The 18,013-nt window shown below is 48.3% G+C and overlaps 1 protein-coding gene across 1 annotated transcript in view; it reads right to left on the reverse strand.

Moving 5' to 3' along the window:
• The window catches only part of LOC104404726 (potassium/sodium hyperpolarization-activated cyclic nucleotide-gated channel 4-like), a 91,390-nt gene that overhangs the window by 24,347 nt on the left and 49,030 nt on the right, over window positions 1-18,013 (reverse strand). Inside the window, 2 exon segments of the mRNA XM_010013243.1 lie at window positions 1,812-2,030; window positions 10,235-10,396. Coding sequence (XP_010011545.1) covers window positions 1,812-2,030; window positions 10,235-10,396 — 381 coding nt within the window.

The following is an 18,013-nucleotide window of genomic DNA, read 5'->3' on the forward strand; positions in this document are numbered from 1 at the left end:
GGCTGAGCTGCGGGAGGCTGTTGGTAAGCTAAAAGGTGCCATAGAAACTGAGTGGAAGCTGGGCAGCTTGCTCCAGGGCCGAACCATGAAGGGGCCACAAGCGTCCATCATTGCTCACACAAGAAAGAAGGAGGGCAGTAACCCAGGAAACTGGGAACTAGTAACAAAAAAACCCAACAAAAAAAGGAGGAAGAGGACAATTAGCAGCCAGGGGATTCCTCCTAAACCCAATGTCCACACCCAGAACCGCTTCACAGTTCTGCAGGGGGCTAATGATGAAATACCCAGCACACCAAATGAACATCCTGCTGATGTACCAGTAAAGAGGATCACTACTGGTGCCCTTCTGGATTTCCCTGAGCACTAACTGGAATCCAGCTTCCAGGGTCAAGTTCTGCCCTTGTCTTTGGACCTGGCTTGAGAAAAAAGCCTTGGTGCCCAGCCCTGCAGGTGGAAACTTGGCTGTAGTGAGGCTGGCCAGGTGGCTGGAGCTGGAAATCAGCCCTTCACTTCCATGCTGCTTCAAACACATTTGAATAACTACTCTGCATAGCCAGATCCGATCAGCTTGCATTCCTGATGTTCCTGTCCTTTTCCTTGGCATGCCATACTCTCAATTAGAATTACTCCAGCTAACCTGTGGCACAGTGGTAAAAATCTACACAAATCCTAGTCCTCCCCTTTTCTTCTCCTGGGCTTTTTCTCTCTTTTAGCTCTAGCTGTGGTTCGAGATCTTCCTTCTCCTCAAATCATGATTCAGTCTCTGGTCTTCTTTGATTTCACTCTCTGCCCTACTCTCTTTCTGTGGCCAAGCATTGTAACCCCGTATCTCAAAACTGTTCCCAGGGCACCCTGAACTTAAAATTCACTTAGCCATATTTGACCCACTTGAATAACAGCATCCCTTTCACATGATCTAACTGGACCTTGCCAGTCAGACAGGGCTAGCAAAAAATTCTTCCACTTTTTAATCTTCAGAACAAAACTATTTGTAACACCCTGATCATAACACCTCCTTGCCTGTGCCTATAGCATCCTCAGCCCTGCTAACTGAGGGCAGTTGCTTTTGCAATTTTAACTTCAAGCAGAAGTTGAAGGCAGAAGTTTTGCCTGTGTCCTGCCTGTCACTGCACCTTTGCTTTAGATAACAAACTATCATTGTACAGACAGTGATAAACCAAGGGCATGGAAAGAGGTAAGGAACTGATGAGTTACCCTCATCAGCTGAATCATGATGAGTGACTCTCTTTGCCCTTTACCATCTTAGACAGAGCACCACCTTAATGCCACCACCGGTTACTGCCACTGCTGTGGTAACTGACATTTGTGCCCATGCCTCCATTATGCAATTCAACAACTGTTCAATTCATTCAAGAGCTACCTGGGAACCTGTTGGGAGTTCCTGAGCTTTCGTCTGTGCTCTGGGTTTTTTTGTGTAATTTCACTCATGAGCATTGAAGTGAATAAACTGGATACTTTTGCAACCAGCACTTGCTAAACAAAGCCACACATTCCAGAACATTCACTTGGGATTTCAAACAAGATCTCAGGAAGGAAAAAGTGACTTGCAGTTCTAGATACCACCAGTGACACTGATAATATTCATCTAAAAAGACAGCGACAAGAAGAGTCACCCACTTGCCCTGATATTACCAATCTGAACCTATTTCCTCCTCAGGGTTTGAGTGAAGGGATTACCAAAAAAACACCGTGGTGAGAAAGGCATCACACATCTGGCCTCTCACCCAGGTCACTGCCAGCCCTGGACTCCATGGTACAGTCACATGAGGGTCACAGAGCCCAGTCCTTACCTTCTCCTGGTACTGACGCCTCGAGGAGTCCAGCGACTGGATGAGGGCGGTGGCGTGGCCGATGAACATGGCGTAGCAGGTGGCCCCCACGATCATGCTCAGCATGGTAAGCCACACATCTGACATGCCAACGGGTGCCTGCTGCCCGTAGCCAATGCACAGCATGTGGCTCATGGCCTTGAAGAGGGCGTAGGAATACTGCTTCCCCCAGGAGTCATTCTAGAGAGATAAACAAAGCTTCAGCACTGGGACAGGCATTAACATTTCAGAAAAGCACAGCCAATGTTCGACCCCAAAGCCCATGTTTAACACATCTTTACATATTAAAAAAGCAGTTGAATTCTCTGAAAGCTTGGAAGTGCTGGGCACACTCAATAATCCTGCCCCTCCGATAATCCTGTTCTCGTGAGACCCCACTTGGAACACTCTGCAGTTTTGGTGTCCTCAACATAAGGACATGGAGCTGCTGGAGCAAGTCCAGAGGAGGCCACGAGGGTGATCAGGGGCTGGAGCAACTCCCTTACAAAGAGGCCTGAACACACTGGGGTTGTTCAGCCTGGAGAAGAGAAGCTGTGTAGAGACCTCACAGTGGCTTCCAGTGTCTGAAGGGGGCCACAAGGATGCTGGAGAGGGACTCTTTATCAGGGACTGTAGCAACAGGACAAGGGGTAATGGGTTCAAACATAAACAGAGGCAATTCAGGTTAGATCTTAGGCAGAAGTTCTTCCCTGTGAGGGTGCTGAGGCGCTGGCACAGGGTGCCCAGAGAAGCTGTGGCTGCCCCATCCCTGGCAGTGTTCAAGGCCAGCTTGGACACAGGGGCTTGGAGCAACCTGCTCTAGTGGAAGGTGTCCCTGCCTGTGGCAGGGGGTTGGAACTGGGTGAGCTTTAAGGTCCCTTCAAACCCAAACCAGCCTGTGCTTCTACGATTCTATAGGCCCAAGTTTGGTCATCTGACATTAACTGGCTCTGCACAGGGGTTTTAGACAATCCACGTGCTCTTTCTGGCAAAACTTCCCAGCAATGAAGGCAGGCAGTGTGACATGCTGGTAACCTGGCAAACTGAGCCTATGTGTTCTGAAGGGACTCACATGTGCAAATGATCACTCCACTGGGAGATGGACTTTACCAGAGAACCGGTAAAAGACGGCCTAAACTTGGTGCCAGCAGCAAGATCTTAGAGTGGGGAAAATCACTCCTGGCAATTTAGGAAATGGTCAGGATTTCTGGTCATTACCTGAGCAGGTGGGAAGGGCAGAAAATTAAGATGGCAATATCCAGAGAGCAAGCTCTTCTCAGTGTAAAACAGGGCTTTTTTCAGGGAGCTGAGAACACTGCAAATGGTCTAATTTGTGAGGTGCAATAAACCACTGAGAGAAGCCAGCTGAAGTAAAGGATTCACCAAACACCCTTTGCTCTCCTACTGCACCCACCACAAGCAGCACCTCAGCAATGACATCACGGCAAAGAAATTTCATGATTATTCTGAGGAGCTTCAGTTCATGCAACAGTTCAAGGCACATTTACTATCTTGTGGGTATTATGTGCTAGCAAGTCCGTGCTGCAAAACCTTGTAAAGTAAATGCACTGTCATCACACATTGCTGTGACAGGGTATGTGAAAATATACCACTGCTCCAGTGACATTCATCACAGCACATCATCTGTACATTTATCACTCTCTGTTCTAGGAAGGCATTAACGTCATGGGTATAGGTGTGGAAATCCATATGCCATGGCAACTTTTAAGGTCATTGTAGAGAACGCCTGGTTTCTGGCTTGTGAAAAAGGGAAGCAATGCTTTTGTGAGTGCTATTCCGAGAGATGCAGCAGCTACAGAACCAGTGAGCAGTGATGCTATGAACCCTAGAGCTTACTGGACACCTCCTTGGAGGCATCTCAATCACACTGAGTTGGATGGCTGAGGACCTCTTTGCAAACAGCTTTCTTAGTGTCACTAATGATGGAAAATTTTCACTGAGCTTACAAGTAGTAAACAGAAGCTGTAACAAAGAGCTGGAACCTCTGGAGAGTGTTAATGCTTGGTTAGGAGACAGAACAAAGGCAGGTGATAGCATTACCTTGGCCATATTCAATTACATTATGCAAGCCAGGCCTGGTTCACACTGCATCAAGAAGGGCAAAGCAACAGAAGTGACAGCGAAGTGCCACAGAAGCAGCATATTCAGAGCCCCTAAGAGGCTGCTCCTGCCTGTCTGGGCTCCCCTCCCTGACAAAGCAGGAACCTGCTGACCTCCCGTTCTGGAAAAAGTACCCTGGAGTCAAGGGACAGAGCCAAGAGTTAATGTGACCATTGATGTCTCCATTCCTGGCTATGCCCATTCATGCAGAAATCCAGACCAGTGGGGAGCTGGCTATTGGCGAAGAGCTGTTGAACTCTGCTGCCTGTCCAGGGCAGTAAGAAGGATTCAATCATAGGGGCTACCTGAGGTGCAAGCACCAGAGAAGTAAATCTGCTCCTTTCCCTCACCCATGTCTATGCTGTGGCCCCTAGAGTCCTGGCCAAAGAAGTGGGGGGGGACCATTTTTCTACCACCCTGGTTTTGGGTCATTTTGCAGACCCGCTTCTGATCTATGAAGTCATCACCTTATGGAGCCAGCCCTGCATCTCCACTGTTAACTCTTCCAGGAGCCACAGCCCCTTTCCCTCAGCCCTGCAGTACTGGCAGTTATAAAGCTGTGGCCCCTGTACTTACAGAATGGCAAATGCTGTAAATTCCATGCCTGTAGCCCATTTGTTGTCCATGCTTCAGGAGGAAAGTTGTTCTGAGACAACAGGAAGGGGCAGTCACAAATGACCAACATTTATCCAAAAGGCTCTTTACTGTTGCAGGTTCCTGGCCCATCCCTTTTCCACCAGGCATTTCCCTGCAACACTGCAGAAGTGCTGTCTCTGAGTTCAGTATGGCAGTAGTGTAATACGGCAGCACATCCCCACAACAGAACTGAGATCAGAAATGCTGAGCTGAAATTCCAAAGGGCATTTGGGGAGGTAGAATAAGATCAGCTGAGCTGGAATTTGGTATCTTAGGAAACTGACTGCCACAGTCTTTAATGGCAAAGAATGATCAGAGCTTAAAAGGACCATCTGGTGTCACCAAGTTCAGGTTTTAAATGCTATTCTTCTAGCAACATGCTGCTCAAAGTGCTGTTTACCAGGAAGCTTGTCAGTGTTTTGTAAGAATTAAGTCATCCAAAACTACAACATCCAATATCACTGAGCCCCTGTAGCCTGCAGTAACTCTTCTGGCTCCCCAGAAACTCTAGACTTCCCAGCCTCAAGCCCAATTCCCAGCAGTAGCACAGCTCTGGGTGAGGACAGCCTGCTTCGTGCCAGGCTGAGGAGCAGAGTGCTGAGTAATGACAGGCTGGGGATGAGAGCTGGTGGAGAACATGGAGTCTTCAAAACAAATATCCTGAGGGAGTATCTGCTGGGTGAAGAGATCACTGAAAGAGAGACACTTCTATGGAGGAGAAAACTTCCAGAGCAATTACTTTCAAGACACAACTTCTGAGTTCTTTCAACATCTGTAAAGAGCACTGGAACCTCATGGCACAGTATATGTGTTCTTTGCTTATAAGTCTATCTTTAGTTTTTAGGCCTGCTCTAAACTCTACTGCCACTGCCTTGTAGTCGATATATGCCAGTCCCTGGGGTGGGAGGGTTGTACTACTTCAGACATACTGGAGTGGCTAAAATAGCCCATTAGGGACAGGTCAATGAGGCCTTAAACTGCAAAGAGCAAATGGCTCTTCATTAACGAAATCTTAAAGCCAGCTTAAATGGAGCTACAGAACACAGTCAAGGGGGATGTTATCTCAGGTACATGCCTGGCACTAAGAGTATTTCCAAAAGGAAGTTCAAATTACTTCGAAGTGGTTTCTCAGCCAGCTTTTCTTAACATCCACACTGACATTACTATAAGGGCTCCTCTGGGATTAGAGTCCAGAATGCAATGCCTCTGCTCAGATCTCCCCTTGCATGGTGCCTTGCATAGGATGTTCTGCATTTGATGTACATGTGAGTGTGCCTGGTTGAACCCTCACTGGAGAAGACTAGAGGGAAAGAAGGAAAGACAGCGAGAAATACTGGCAAATTCTTGTAGGGGCATAGTCCACTGGCACAATGTTTTGCCTGACTTACACCACTAATAACACAGTATTAAGGCACTGTCTGTAGTGAAAGCCTTATTTCAATGTTGGGAAGTCTCACATTTATCCTGAGATCTTATCTGGAAACAGAGACGTTCCTCTGTTCCTGCACAACTAACGTCCAACTGTGAAATAAGGCCTCTGAGCATCACTGCCCTCCCCTGGACAACACCGTAAGTGCTGGGTTTGGAAAACACACCTTCAGATGCAGTTTAAAGGAAGGAAATAGTGGGATGAGAAATGGAGATGATAGGTCAGACTTCACAGTGGACAGAACCTGCCTCTTCTGGGCTTAATTCCAGTGAGAGCTTTGCATGGCCTTCACCTAACCGAAGAGATCTCAGGGCTCCAAGTGCACCAGTCTGAGCTGACCCAGTTACCCACCTTGCCTGTGACCCTCACCCATGCACCCCATGTTCCTGGAGTTCCATTTCAGTTGAAGAGATCTCAGGGCTCCGAGTGCACCAGTCTGAGCTGACCCAGTTACCCGCCTTGCCTGTGACCCTCACCCGTGCACCCCATGTTCCTGGAGTTCCATTTCAGTGCAGGCCTGGGCGCCCAGACCCTGCCAGACCTGGGCACAGGTCCAGGTCTGGGACCTGAACATTACACTACAGCCTTACTTCCATCTCTTACCGCTCCTAACCGGACTCGCTGGGTAGACCCTGAACGTGACCGTCATCCTGGAATGGTCAATGCTCACTTCTGCTTTGCCCGTGTTGTTTCAGCTGGTAGGAGACGCTCTAGTTGGTGAGGGTGCTGCCTGTGCAGGCCTCCCCTCTGGCTCCTGGCTTATACCCCGTGCTGGAGCAGCCCTACTCTTGCTGCTCTCTGACAGATGTTATAAACCATGATAAGCTACTGTACAGTTTATGTGCCTGCTGAGTGAGGGTTGGAGCTGGACCAGAGGCTTCGGGGGAGTTAGGACTCACACAGGAGATCCACGCTGGACTGCTTTGTCCTCCACAACACATGCTGCATCCGTTTCTCATCCTCCTTTCTCTCAGCACCACTACAGGAATGTGTTGGGTGTGAGGAGGAGGCTTTACACTCAAAAGGAAAGCTGCTCTCCTTTAGGAGGAAGATGGTTAGTGTTCCCTATGCAAGGTCACTGCATTTGACACGAGGCTATTTACCTTCTCTGCAGGGTTCCTTAGCTCAGCACAAACCCCAGGGGAGTGAGCCACGTGTTTCCAGCAGTTTTCAGGTCTCAGCAATGCTCTGGTATCTCGGGTGAGGTGCTGTCAGGAGAGGGTCTTGGGGAGATGCTGCTGCTCTCACAAATGTTGCTCGGCAGCTCACTCACTGGAGTTCTGTTTAATAAAGTGCCCTGCAGGGAAGCCAATGCTGGAGCCTCTGAGATGGGGCTGAGCAATTAATACTGGAAACATCCTTCCTTGCCAGTTCAGGAAGAAGTCATATGGACACTTACTCCTGTAATTGCTCATATTTCTACATGGTGCATGTGGGAAACACCAAGAAGAATTGGATCCAGGGATTTATCGAGCTCCTGATGTGATATGGCAACACCAGACCCTTCACAGAGGCCCTGGAAGAGGATAAAAACTTTAGGAAGTAGACTGGAGATGATGAATCTTCTTTCCCAAAAAAAAATTTTATGGACTGCCAAGTGACTAGATGGGAAATGCTCACGCAGTGGAGAGCAGCACCAGCATACTTGAGGAGAAAGCCTCCAAAGCATTTGGCACCTCACTTTCAGCTCCCCTTGCCTGCAGCAGCTTCAGAAGATGCTTTTTTTTCCTACAGTGGTTCCATCCCAGCTTTTTGGCTCTTGTGTGCAATCAGGACAGTCCTGCACCAAGTATATTTATCCCTTGAAAAGCTGCTCTCTCCTCAAAGCTATGACCAGGTCGGTACAGAACGTCCCAAACCCCAACTTGTCACAGATGCCATCCTGGCCTCCCACATCCCAACTCCATCCATCTCATCTTGCAAACAGAGTGATTCTGGAAAATATCACCAAGATCTTGCTACTGATCGGAGAAATTGCTACTGAAGTCTGAGAAATCAGCTCAGAACACTGGTTTCTTCTTTTTTCCTGCCTCAGAGGCCTCTCCTATTACTTCACTATGTGCTGTATTTAAGTTGTTGCAGTAATCATGTCATTCCACATCCATCAATGTCCCACTGACACATTTGGAAATCTCAGGAGATTAGTGGAGAGAACCTTATCGTGAGAAGAAAGTTGGATTCCAGAGGACCTAAGTCTCTCTGCTAAACGCTCTAAACTCAAGTATTTTGGGGCTGGCACATTCCTGTACTGCTTCTGGAGTGGAAGCCACTTTCTACCCTGCCCCTCCTGAAGCCTGTGCTGAGCCCTCCTGCCTGTGGGATGCATCCTTCCCTCTCCTCTCCTTGCTGCTAAGGAAGGTACCGAGGCTAAATCTTTTCTTCCCCTGTTCTGTCTCCTGCCACCTTTCCAGACTATCCCTTCACTAAACAGTTACATTGATGGACATTTGTAGGCTGTGATCATAGTCTGGTGCAGGTAGCTCTTTTTCTAGCTTTGTTTACCACCTCATCAGGCTCTGATCCCAGTGTTTGCAGGTCTTCATTCAACTGGTTACAAGTGGTTTTCTGGCCCCACAGGCCCTGAGGGAAAGGTGTCCAAGAGCCCATTTGAATCAGCAAAATCAGTTCCTAGTAGATCTGGGTGTTTTGACTCTTCAGATTTTACCTCTTCTCCCAGGGTTGATGGGAAGAGCAGATGTGTTGCTATCAAGCAGCAGCCTCCAGACGGAAGTGAAGCTAAAGGAAACATGGTTCAAACCTGCTGCTCTGAAGCTGTCCTGCAAGTGCACCATGGCCAAGTCACTTTATGGGATGGGGTGATTTCTGTCTGAACCTCTAAGTCACTTTACGGGATGGGGTGATTTCTGTTTGAACCTCTGAGCTCCCAAAAATGAGGAGATGTCCATTGTGAATGCTCCAACCCTGGCGGTGTTCAAGGCCAGACTGGACAGAGCCTTGGGCGACATAGTTTAGCATGTGGTGTCCCTGCTCATGGCAGGGGGGGTGGAACTAGATGATCTTAAGGTCCTTTCCAAACCTAACTATTCTATGATTCTATGAACCTGAATAGCATTGGCATAATGCGGCCTGATATTTCTCCTGTCATCTAAGTAATATAAAGGCAGCATAGCAGAAGGCAGCTGCTGCGTGGTTTTGTCTTGTGCTGTAGATACATAAAGGGTTCTAGGCTCCAGAAGTGTCAGTCTGGTACTTTTCAGCAGCAAGAAGTGAATGATTATTGCAGAGGGAAGAAATGAAAAAATGAAGAGCAAACAGACTACTCTTCCCTGGCTGTTCAGTGTCCTCAGGCATGGGCAGCATGTGCCCACAGCTCTCCAGTGGGAGGCACAGAAACGTGGCAGCTCTTTTAGTCATGTTACATTGGGTCTATTCTGCCAGACTGCCTGATTATTATTTCTTTTAAGGAGGAACTGGCTGGGGGAATGTGGAGTTTTAAGAGCTGCAATAAGAGGTAATTTTTTAAGCTTTGTCAGTTTTTGCTGTTTAATCAACTTGACATTGTCCTTTTGAATAAAAGAGCCTGAATTCCCAGTGAGGTTATGGGAGACACCATGAACTCCCCATGCATTTACCATATGGTATAAATTCCCCTCTCAGCAAAGAGCAGAGTGAGCAGCACAGCTTGGGATGTTATTGGGAAGTCTGGCTGCTGCTGCCATGATGAGAGGCTGCACTGTTGCTTGGCAGAGTCTGTTTCAACCCATTCTAATGGGATAGAGTGCAGCTCTTCAGAGAGAAGGGTGGGTGATCACACCGAGCTTGCAAGTGGATGTGGAAGAGAAGGCTTAACACTTGCCTTGGAAGCAGTAATGGGAATTATGGCTCAGCTCCATCTATGGCTCTAGGACCCCCTCTGCCTGAGCCAAAGGCTCAGTTTGTCCAGATCCCAGCAGAAAACTGTTTCCATTCTTGCTCTTTGCTGTTTCCTGCCGGGAGGGGCTGCCTCGCTCCTGACTTGTGCCATAGGCAGCCTGCAGCGGGCTCTGCTGGGACTAGGTCCTGCTCTGCAGCCCTGAGTCCTGCCCTTTGCTGAGACTGCCTCCACCTCACCTCCTTGCCCACAGCGCTGTGGAAGGCCCTCAAAAGAGGTAGGGATAAATGGGAACTGGGGGATGCCATGTTAAATGCTGAAGTAGTGATGCTGTGAGCAAGGGCCTGGGTTTAGAGCTGTGAGGGCACAAGAGGGGCAGGCACTTACCACCATGCGGTTGAGGGACACCCAGCAGTCATCAGGGAAATCCTGCAGCATGGGCACGAGGAACTGGAGGCAGCCATCCCAGTGACACAGCAGCAGCATCATCCCAATCAGGTTCACGATCCTCACCACTGCACTGGCCAGATCGTAGGTCATGTGGAAGATCTGCAGGGCCAACAGGGAGCAGGTTAAATGGCAGCTCCCCTGTCAACCAACCCCAAATCATTAGATGCAGCAACGAGGTCAAGAACCTTGCTAAAGTAACAGAAAAGGCTGCAGCAGCTGAGCTCAGGTCAGCAGAACCAGCTGAAAAACAGACTGAAACCCAAAATACAAAATCATAATCATAGACCATTTTGCCCTTTGATTTTGCCTTCTCATTTATATTAAAAGCTTCATAACTCATAAAATAAGCTGGTTGCAAATATTTTGGGACCATCAGCCACTTCTCAGAAATAAACTCTTACCATTAAAGCAGTGCCCTTCTTTGATTTCTGCTCTTGCTGAATGTGTGCTACACACTGACCCACGGTGGAAGCTGTCAGATACAGTCTCTGCAAGTATCAAATGCAAGAAAGAATGGCCTCAAGTTCAGCTGAGACTTCTAGAACAGGATCTGATTCAACCATTTTCTTTTATTTCTTGTATTTTGCTGTTGTATCACTTCCAGTCTTAGGTGAAGGTCGGCAAGGAATATTAAAACATGGCAGAGCTGTAGAGCAGCTCTTAGCAAGAAAGCCCCGAACCTGTGACCAGGCAGCAGCAACCACACCTCTAGGATCAGTTCTCTGCCTGTGTTGTCCATAGTACCAGTCATAAGCAGGACACACTAAGAAGTCCCAGCTGCATATGCAGTCAAATATTCCTTGATGAACACCATCTTCTTCCTATGGATGTTTGTGGAGTTTTTGGGCGTGCTTGGCTCTTCTATACCCAGCTTTGTGATGACAACTAGACACACAAGGCACGCAGCGACTGCTATCCTGAGCTATGTATCACCCAGGTTTGGTTTTCCATGCCTTACAAGAAGCCACAGTGAGGAGAGATCACAAAGTGTTTGGCGTTGGAAGGGACTAGTGGGGGTCATGCGGTCCAACGTCTCTGCGCAAACAAGGTCACCCAACACCCATTACTCAGGACTGGAATGAGATGGGGCTGGTCCTGCGTGGCTCAGCACAAAGCTCACCTTCTGGCCTCTTTCTCCATTACCACAGTTAACGACGAGAGGAGAGACCTTCAAGCTCTCACCAGGCAATGGACTATACACTTAGTGTGCTGGCTTCCAGCTAAAGCAGCACCAGCCTGCTAACAGAGCCCCTGACACTGGCATCCTGTCCCACAGGCTGCTGTGGCACCAGGGCAACCTGTGACAGAGCCAGGATGGATGGAAGCCTGATGGCCATGCCCCAGGCCTGCCAATGTGTCCTGCCCGGGAGCCTCATCACTGTTCCCACACATGCTCATGCTATGCTTGGTGGAGGAGGAGAGATGTTTGGGCAGCTGTATGTGAATGAAGCAGAGAGCCTCTCTGCTGTCGGGTGTCTTCTCAGGAGGCCTCCCCATGGATGAAGGCACAGGCAGCCTGGCTGTTCTGCAGCACACCCTGCAATCTGGTGACAAAATGTCCTACTTGGATTTAACGGAGCAGAGGAATGTGAGGAGCAAAGAAGACTGCTGGGCATCAGATGCGGCTGCATGTTCCAGTTTATTCCTGCATTCCCACTCTGGTATTCCCTTCCAGGATATATTTCACAACATTTTAACAGGGCACCAGGCAACAGACCAAAAGGCACAGAGACCCTGATACAGGCTGATGTAAGAGAGCAAAAAAAGTTGTAGTGTGACCCTCCTCAAGCACTGCTTGGGCTCCACCATGCCTCCATGTAGGAAGCCAGGCATGCAGCAGGTGAGATAGCACCTGGGAATCACCTCCGGAGGGGAAATGTCTTTGAGGGAGGTATCTGAAGTAGGGGACAGGCCATAGGTGCGCTACCTGACTGTATGGCTAAGTCCATATAACTCCTTGCTGCTCTGAAAGAGACAGTCCTGCTTCACCCACCCCCCTGACTGTATGTACCTGCCACCATTGCCTATACCAGGGAAGGGTTTCCTCTCATCCCACAGTGAGTCTGTTCCAGCAGCTAAAAAGGCTTTAGTTATAAAAGGAAGGAATCACGGTTTCTCGGGTGAGCTGCCCCAATTGGCTCATCACTGCTGACAGAGGGAACTGTTCAATTCGAATGCCTGTTTCCACAGCAGATATTAACACTTCCCCACCTAATCGTGACAACAGGAGGTCATATGCACTGTGAGAAGCGACATGCTCAGGCCAGAACGAGAGGGAGCCACAGAAGAATGCTGGAAACCAGGATGAATGATTTGGATAACTGCTCCTAAACTCCATTGTTCCCGCTGCATCCAAGAGGCAACTGGAGTCCACAGAGTCACTTACTGGGAGAAAGGCCTTTTCAGTGATATTTTGGGGCTGAAAAGAAGAAAATCTCCAAAATCCAGCATGAAAGGCTGTTCTAGGAAATGCATCTCTCAATGCTGACTCAATAGGTCAGTATGAAAGCTGAGCACATCATTCATAAAGAATAATTCCTACTGGTTTCATCTTTTTTTTCCCCCATTGCAGAAATGCTCATTCTCATGTTGATAACCCAAAGTGAATCCAGCCTGAGTGACAGCCGTGGGTGATGCTGTTAATGAAGTCAGAGCAGCAGCTTGTGAACGATCTCTGAATGGATCTTTTGTGCCACCAGGGTTTTACTGTGCTAATGACTTTTCCTCTCCCACCTCTGTGTGTTTTCCATAGAGCTCCAGCCCTCCTGTAACCCAGGGGACTCCAGCCAGGGGCAGGGAGTAACCTGTCAGATTCAGGAAGTGTCTTTCTTCATAGAACCATAGAACGGTTTGGGTTGAAGGGATCTTAAAGCTCATCCAGTCCCAATCCCCTGCCACGGGCAGGGACACCTTCCACTAGAGCAGGTTGCTCCAAGCCCCTGTGTCCAACCTGGCCTTGAACACTGCCAGGGATGGGGCAGCCACAGCTTCTCTGGGCACCCTGTGCCAGCGCCTCAGCACCCTCACAGGGAAGAACTTCAATATCAAAAGCAGAGGGTGAATATCCTATGGGAATGGATTGTTTAGATGAAAGGTGAACAGATACAGAGCTCGGTGGTCATTCAGGATTGCCCACTAACACCCAGCACTTCCCACACCGTTAGAGACAACATCTGCTTTACACAAGGGTGGGTTCAGCTCACCTACTTCAGACCTTGAGATCTAGACTATGTCACTACAGTCACTGGATGGAAACACCCAGAGGGTAACACATCCAGTTGGAAATGCACTGCGCCTCAGGAATTCCCGTTTTCTCTCTGCTGCCCATAGAGTAAGCCTGGATAATGAGCTCCAACTGGAAATATTTAAACTGCAGGTGAAACGATTCCAGTGCAAATGTCAATCTTGGGAGTTACCAGCTCACACTCACTCCTGGGATTACCTTTGCATTTACATGCAAGAGAAAAGTAAGAAATACTCACTGTGCAGCACAAAGGAATAACTGTGCAGGGGTGTGAATGAACACCTTTCACTGAGGAGCAGCTCTTGCTGTAAAGAAAGAGCTGTGTGTGTTGCAGGGACTACTAACTCCAGTAGTGTGCTGGAGAATGTCTAAGCCAGGCTGCGGTGCCCTATAGCAGACTACAGAGAGATGGGGCAAGAATGTTCTGGAATAGCTGGTCCACAAGCAGAGGAATGCGAGTGGTGATTAGAACGTCCCTGGTTTTCATCGTGCACACTCAGGGCTTTCCTGTGCTGCTGTAACACAAGCCAGGCTGGGGCACAGAGCATCACACCTCCTTCTGCCCCTGGAACTGCTTGTGCTTTCTGCCTTTCTGCTGCCTGTCATTTGAAGAAAGGGAGTGAGGAGAAGAAAGACAAAACACAGATTCACACTCAGAGCATCTCTTTCCAAGGGTATTCTCTGTTTCTTGCTTGTCCAAAACAAGCTGTGGCTTCCGAATCCCTGTTACAAAGTCACCTCTGTCCTTCCAGCCAAAGAACACCTTGCTATGCTTTCTGAAAGGGCAGCTTGGGAGAGTGGAAGAACCAAAATTTTCCTCCACAAAGTCTTCTGTAGCTATATAAAAGCTCTGTCTTGGAAATCCTGCTTATTCAGAAGAAGCTATCAGGATCCTATTAGCCTGAATCCGTTGTCAGCCCCAAATGACTCTGTACAGTACACTCTACTGCAGCAGGATTCCTCTAACGTGATCACTTGAGCTGAAAGAAATCAAGGACACCTTGGAGAAGTGGGGTCTGGCTCTGGCAGTGAAACAAGGGCTTTGTAATTAAGTTGTATGTTGAATGAGGTGTGTTGGTTTCTGCGGCACACAGCTCGGTATGCCCATCCAAACCAAGAGGGCACCAGAACTCCTCAGATCCTTGACAGTGGTGTGACATTAGGCTGGCTGGCTGGCTGTCTAGGAGGCTGGAGTGCTCCAAGAGCCTGAGAGCACACTAAGAGGATGCTGCACGTACTGGAGGTGGTGTGCTTGGAACAAATGGGTTTTCCTGAGGGTCTGGGAAGCAGAGACATAGTACTGATTCTGTTTGGAGCCAGCACACCTGAGCTGGAGCTAAGCACCCTGCCAGAGAGAGCTGACAGCACCCACACCAGCTCAGCTCAGCGCTGGCTCTGCACAGAGCTGACTTCCATGCCTGAAATTTCTGAACAGATTCTGCACCACAGGAAAGCAGTGACACTGCTCGTGGCCCTTCACTACCTTCTCTGGCAACACAGTAGTGTTTCTGTAGTGCTGCATCCAAACTAAGAAAGCCTGCTGGTCCTGAGCCAGTGCTGGTATCTGTATCCACACTATGGTTAACATACAACTGTGATCAATCCCCCTAGATAACCAAGTAGCTGTGACATGGCTCCAGCTTAATAGAAAACAAAGAATTTCCTCTTAATTTATGGCTTTAAAAAACCCAAAGACTTAAAAGGCACAATAAATCTCCAAAGAGAATCAACACATGTCATTCTGAGTGCTCCAGGGTCAGCGGTAAGTTTGTTCTGCTGTGAGGAAATATATGCTTACTTACATTTAAGAAGAGGATTTGTGAACTACGGAGAAGAAAGTTGACATGTCTTTCACTTTTCCTTTCTTTCCTTGGCTTTTGTAGGTAACAGAGGTAAAGACAAATTTTCTCATAGAGGCATTAGGTGCCTTTTCAAGCCTCAGTGTTACTCTCTTGATATACTTGGGATAGGTGGTTGCTGGGAAGAGCTTTCCTGAGCCTAAAGTAGTGTTAGAGAGATCACTGCATGGTGGTTGTACTAAGTCCCTGCATCATCAGCTACAGGGTCTCTGCACTGTGTGGGCCTCGTCCTCTTTATTTGAGAAAAGAGACTGGACAACAGTGGAAGCTCTTACTCATTCTGGCCAAGATGCAAACTAAAGGCAGCTCATGGACAAAACAGTGGGTTTCCTCATTTAGGGATCACTACCACAAACCAGTAGCAATTCTTGTGTTACCTCTCCACACTCAGCAAGAGTCCTGACTGACACAGCCCATGTGAGGGGAAGGGTTTGGGAGCCTTGATGTGCAGATCCACTGTGGGAGGCTGAAGTGAGGGAGAAACAAAGCACACACACAACTCAGAGCATGGGCTTGCCCCAGGAGCAAAAACCCTCTCCAGGCACAAACAGTATTATGCACATTAGAGCACTGAAGCATGGAAGCTGCGAGCACACACAAGGCACACACAGAGACAAACCGCCTGAGCAACTCAGACACTGTAAGGATGCACAAGGAATCAGAGTTGAGAGAGAAAGGGCAGCTCCCACTGAAAGTCAGCCTGTTGAGTAACCGCTCACACAATGTTTCAGCAAAGCACCCAAAAGGTTTCAGCTGCTGATTTCCTTCTCGTGCTGCTGCCATGGGAAATGTATCATCAACCCCTTTACTTGCTCCTTCCCCTCCCAACTTTCTATTTATTCTTCCAGTGATGTCACATTTAAGCTGTGCCAAAACACAGATTAATTTTACTCCAAAAGCTTTGCTGTCACCAAGCCACACGTTTGGTTCTTTGGGAAGAGGGGACAAAATGCTGTTCTTGAGATTAAAATATATATAAACTTTGTTTTCTGAGGCAACTCAGAAACAGCAGGCTGGCCTGCTGAGAAGGGGCTTATTAGGTAAGGAAATCAAAATGCGTAAGGGAATGCATTTGGGCTTATTTACAACTTCCCAACATACTGGGAAGCAGAAGTCTCTTCTGAAGCATCAGCTTTGGGTCAGCCAGCTTTGGGCAGTGCTGTTCCCGCTGTGTTTGGCAGAATGGTGCAATGGCACAGGGGGAAGAGAGCTTTGAGATCCAGATTGTATTGGGACAACGCTGCAAGCACCAGCCAGCACACAGCAGATGGACTGGAGATGGGGAATCATCTGTGGTGCACAGCTACATCTGCAAGCAGTGTGCAGACTCAGGGATGCGCTCGACAGTTTGAGGTGGTGTGGGATTTGGTTTTGCCTGCTTTTTGCTGTGCCAGCAAGGAAAACTATAGCCAGAAGATCAAGTTTTAGATGAAGTCAAGAGTTTGGGGTTGTATCTCTTTTTATGCTTGCTCTGCACCAAACGACATAATCAATGTCAGCAGAGTTGCTGATGCTGCCTTGGGTCAGTGCGAGAGAAGGATCAGGTCTATGATTTATTAGGTTTAAGGCTCACAGGGTAAGATACTATGGCTTATGCTTGTCTCAGGCTGCCTGGAACAAGGAGGTTGAGGGAAGTGCACCAAGTGCCAGGTGTTAAGAGACAGATCCAAGTAGATTTTACACTTCCAATATAATAATATTTTGTGCTGCTATGGCAGTTTTCATCTGAAGGTCTCCAAGGGCTCTGCTGACATTAATCTGGTCTGTTCATTCCCGTGAATGTGTGAGCTCCCTTACTCTAGATGGACAAAATGAGGCACAGAGAAGGGAAAAGCCACTTGCCAGAGGTTGCAGGGGAAGCCAAGAGCAAAGTTTGGAGCCAAATCTAGGGCTATCAGCTTTGATCTCCAGCTCTAGCACTGCCGGTGGATTATGGCTACTAACTAGAAGCCAAGAAGGTACTACTCACGTTCAGGAACAGTCACTTCAGCCCCACAAAAAGCCAGTGTGCGTGTGTATGCAGGGCGGAGAGAAGTGATCCTGCAGCAGCCTGGTGCTGTTAAAGCTGTGCAAGAGCATGATGCAAGCCTCTACCTCCTCCTGAGATGATTTAACTCTTCGCAGGCAGCTTGCTTCTGGCTAATGGAAGTTCTTCTCCAGGTAGGAGCTGAGGGGCCACACAGAACAGCAGAAAGCTCATATGAAAATGAAAGGCAAAGAGAAGTATTTTCTTGCCTTCTCCCTCAGAGATTTGTGTCTTCTGGCAAATATTTACAGCAGAGGAAGGTGAAGCAGCAGGACTCATTAGCACTGAGAAAGCTGGCAGAAATGGCAGATGTTTCTAGTTATATATAAACCCCAAGATCCTGCCACCACCATGTGCTTTGCCTCTTGCATGCTCAGAGTTGAGGCTGCCATGACAACAGCCCCCCTTTCCCTTCCCCATGTCACCATCCCCAGCCTCGACTTTCAGTTTTCTCATTTGAAGAACTTTTGTCACCACGGCAACGTGACACACACTTTTAAAAATATTTTCTAGCACAACTCAGACAGTGCTTTTCCTGCACCGTGTTCCATGAACCTCCAGGGGAACGGGTACGGCGGGGGTTTGGC

The sequence above is a fragment of the Nestor notabilis genome, unplaced genomic scaffold (assembly GCF_000696875.1).
Source record: "Nestor notabilis isolate BGI_N333 unplaced genomic scaffold, ASM69687v1 scaffold294, whole genome shotgun sequence".
Lineage (NCBI taxonomy): Eukaryota > Metazoa > Chordata > Aves > Psittaciformes > Psittacidae > Nestor > Nestor notabilis.